General features: G+C 47.6%; 1 protein-coding gene across 1 annotated transcript in view; it reads right to left on the bottom strand.

Annotated features, from left to right (window-relative positions):
• Positions 1–1,943: 1,943 nt before the first annotated feature.
• The window catches only part of LOC103369470 (chloride channel protein 1-like), a 51,971-nt gene continuing 50,921 nt past the window's right edge, over positions 1,944–2,993 (bottom strand). Inside the window, exon 18 of the mRNA XM_008298192.1 lies at positions 1,944–2,751. Within this exon, the coding sequence (XP_008296414.1) occupies positions 2,347–2,751 (405 nt within the window). The 3' untranslated portion in view covers positions 1,944–2,346. The remainder of the gene's footprint in view (positions 2,752–2,993) is intronic.

Here is a 2,993-nt window from a genome sequence, read left to right as displayed (position 1 = left end):
ATCTTTGTTAACCGACAGTTTCTTTTGTATGACCCCACTGCCATCTTCCAGAGTTACCGTCTGCAGGCATGATGCTCCAAATCTGCTTCTCCTCTGCCTTTCCCTCCTCCTCTTCCTCCTCCTCCTCCTCCTCCTCGTATCTCCTCGTATCCGTTCTGTATATCTGTGTCCGTCTGTGTGTCCGTCTGTCTGTACAGTAAGTTGTCTGCTGTCTTGTTGGAAGAATCACTGCCTGGAAAAAAAAACAAAAAACAACATAAAAATATCTCATCAATCAATTTGGAGCAGTTTAATTTGGAAGTGTGTTGCAAAAAAACAAAAAAAACAACTACCTGCTGTATAAAACGCTGTGTAAGAAAACTGGATGGCTTTCTGTAAAAGTCCGCATCTAAATTGGGTTTATTTGTCGGAGCCGAGGCGGCGTGGCCCCTCCGGACACTCACACCTATGCATGCTTGTTGGACCGGTTGTCACGGGATGGTTCTTCCACGTGGTTCCTCCCCTCTTCTGTTTCTGTTCTCCTGTTGTTTTCCTGCACGACACAACCTCCTCCACACTCTCAGCTCCTCTGCCGTCTCCTCTTCTTTTTTCCTCTGGTGGAGAAAGAGCAAATAAACAAACCAACAAACAGTATACGTGTGGATGTCTTTTCGCAGATGATTAGATCCTCACATGTTCTTCTCCAGGAGGAGCCTTCACACATGTCCTACCGCTCTCTCTTTCTTTTTTCTTACCATGTTTGCGGCAGACAGCCGGTTGATAGACAAACAGGACTCGGCGAGGAGCTGCAGCAGTAATCCGGCCTGTCAGGCTCCTCCACAAACATTCCTCTCCGCCGCTTATCGGGGATTTCATGCAAGGAGAATATTAATGACAAATTCTGGCAGACAGGCCTCCTCTGCAGGGACTCGCCGCTTGTTTGTTCGCGCCCACACAGGAATCGGAGCCCGAAACACGCCGCTGACCTTCACATCGCCAAAAAAAAACCACGTCGCGATTCGCTCAGAGATGTTCTCTGTTGTCGAGCTGATGTTTCATGAACCCTCGCAGGCAGCGAGTTGGTTCGATCCGCCGCTTTGGTCCAGTTTATCTCCACCGTTAGTAAACAAGTCGTTGTGAGATTTTGCACAAACGTTCGCGTTCCCCAGAGGATGAACCCGAACACCTGAAGCTACACTCTCGCGTGACATTTTTGAGTTAGAACCATTAGATGTACGTGTTCCTGGGTGTTAGATTTTTCCTTACTGTGGGCTCATTGATTATTTGTTCAACACAAACTAACCTGTAGTCAACATGTCGGCTGTTTTTTCATCCCACAGCCGTAACCGATACCAATAAACATGCTGTAAACTATTTACATTCTTAAATCCACACTCATCTCCTCTCACTGCCTGCAGCCGCACCGACGAATGCAGAATGATTAACTTTTTAATTTTTTTAATGTTCAATGTTTGGCAAATTAAGCGATGAAGTGAAAAGTCAAGATTTGAAGCTCAGATTCGGTTCATTTTCAGATTGAGTCGCGCGTCACAGACGAGTCGTTCGGGTAGTTTCGGGTTTCAGAACGTTCTGGTTTCCTCTTCAGGTCAAGTTTATTTATCATTTAAGTTAAGCTTCGTTAAACATTATGGAACAACTACGAGCGGCGTTCACCTTCACCTGCAGCTCTTTCTATTCACTGGGTTTTCATTTTGCTTTTTCCAGTCTGGACCAAACTCAGTGGATCCAAATCCAGAAAAAGACGTTTCCAAAGATGACAGCAGCACAAAAACCTCAACCAATAAAAAAACGTTTTCTTCTTTCCTTGCTACGTATGAAGGAGAATAAACTGCATCCAAGAAAAAGTTCCCTAATTATTACATTTTAAATAAAACCAAACAGAAAACCTACAGTTAGTTTTTTTTACAGTGTAGCGTAGAGTTTTATTAAATAAATCAAATAAATTAGACGATAATTTTATCATTTATTATTTTTAAAAATTACAAACTGGTAATAATGATTTAAATCTTTACCATACAGGAAACATATGATAAATGTCATTTGAGATTAACGTCAATCAGTAAACTTTCAAAGCGTGATCTCTGCGACCTCTCGGTCAGATTCATTCATCGATATTCGTTAACATATAATCTGCTGCTACGAGCTGCTCCGGGGTGCTGAGAGGGTGAACGGCTGCCAGTCCGGACCGGGACCGGCAGCTTCCAGATGTGGACCAACATCAGCGATGCAGGTCAGAAGACACAGGAGACACCTGAGATTCAAAGAGTGAAAAAGTGAGACTGTCGAGTAGAAAAAAGCGTCCTAAGAGTCCGCCGAGCGTCTGAGAGTCTGTAGGTTCAAGTCCTCCTATATGGGCTCGTCGGACTCCTCGCTCTCCCTCTCCTCCTGCAGGGAGGACAGGGTGAGCACGGGGCTGCTGGGGGAGGCGGGGGGTGAGGTAGGGGAGGACGTGGAGGGGGAGGCCGCCTCCTGGGTGCTGCCTTCGGCCCCGTCGGCGGCAGCGCTGCTGGGGGAGGACGGAGCGGCGTCCGGCCCTGGAGCTCCTCTGGAGGTCCTCCCCCTCGACTCCTCCTTGGACTCCTTCCTCACCAGCTCACCCTCCCCCCACAGGTCTCTGTCCCTGGTGGGGGAGGAGGGCGTGGAGGAGGGAGGCTGGTGCTTCTTGGCCTTCCTGCTGGCGTCTCTGAAGCTGGCGAGGGGAGGACGGAGCCTCACGCCGCTGCGAGTGGAGCCTTCGATGGCCTTCTGGAGCTGAGACACAAACACAGTGTACAGTGAAGCAGCAGCACAGTAATCAGATTACTCCTAACAGCAGAGTATCTGGTGTCGGATTACAAACTACCAATTTAGATTCACGACGTTAAAGTTCAGGCTCCACAGCAGGAACTCAGTGAAGTCATTTCATCCCTGAGGTTCTTTGGTTCCTTTATTTCCAGTCCAGAGTCCACTAGGTTCTGTTCACGTGTTCTCATGGAGGAGACCAGAGTCCACTA

Source organism: Stegastes partitus, unplaced genomic scaffold (genome assembly GCF_000690725.1).
Source record: "Stegastes partitus isolate 25-593 unplaced genomic scaffold, Stegastes_partitus-1.0.2 Scaffold1292, whole genome shotgun sequence".
Lineage (NCBI taxonomy): Eukaryota > Metazoa > Chordata > Actinopteri > Pomacentridae > Stegastes > Stegastes partitus.
The sequence above is the reverse complement of the archived record's forward strand: the minus strand, read 5'-3'. Positions and strand labels throughout refer to the sequence as shown.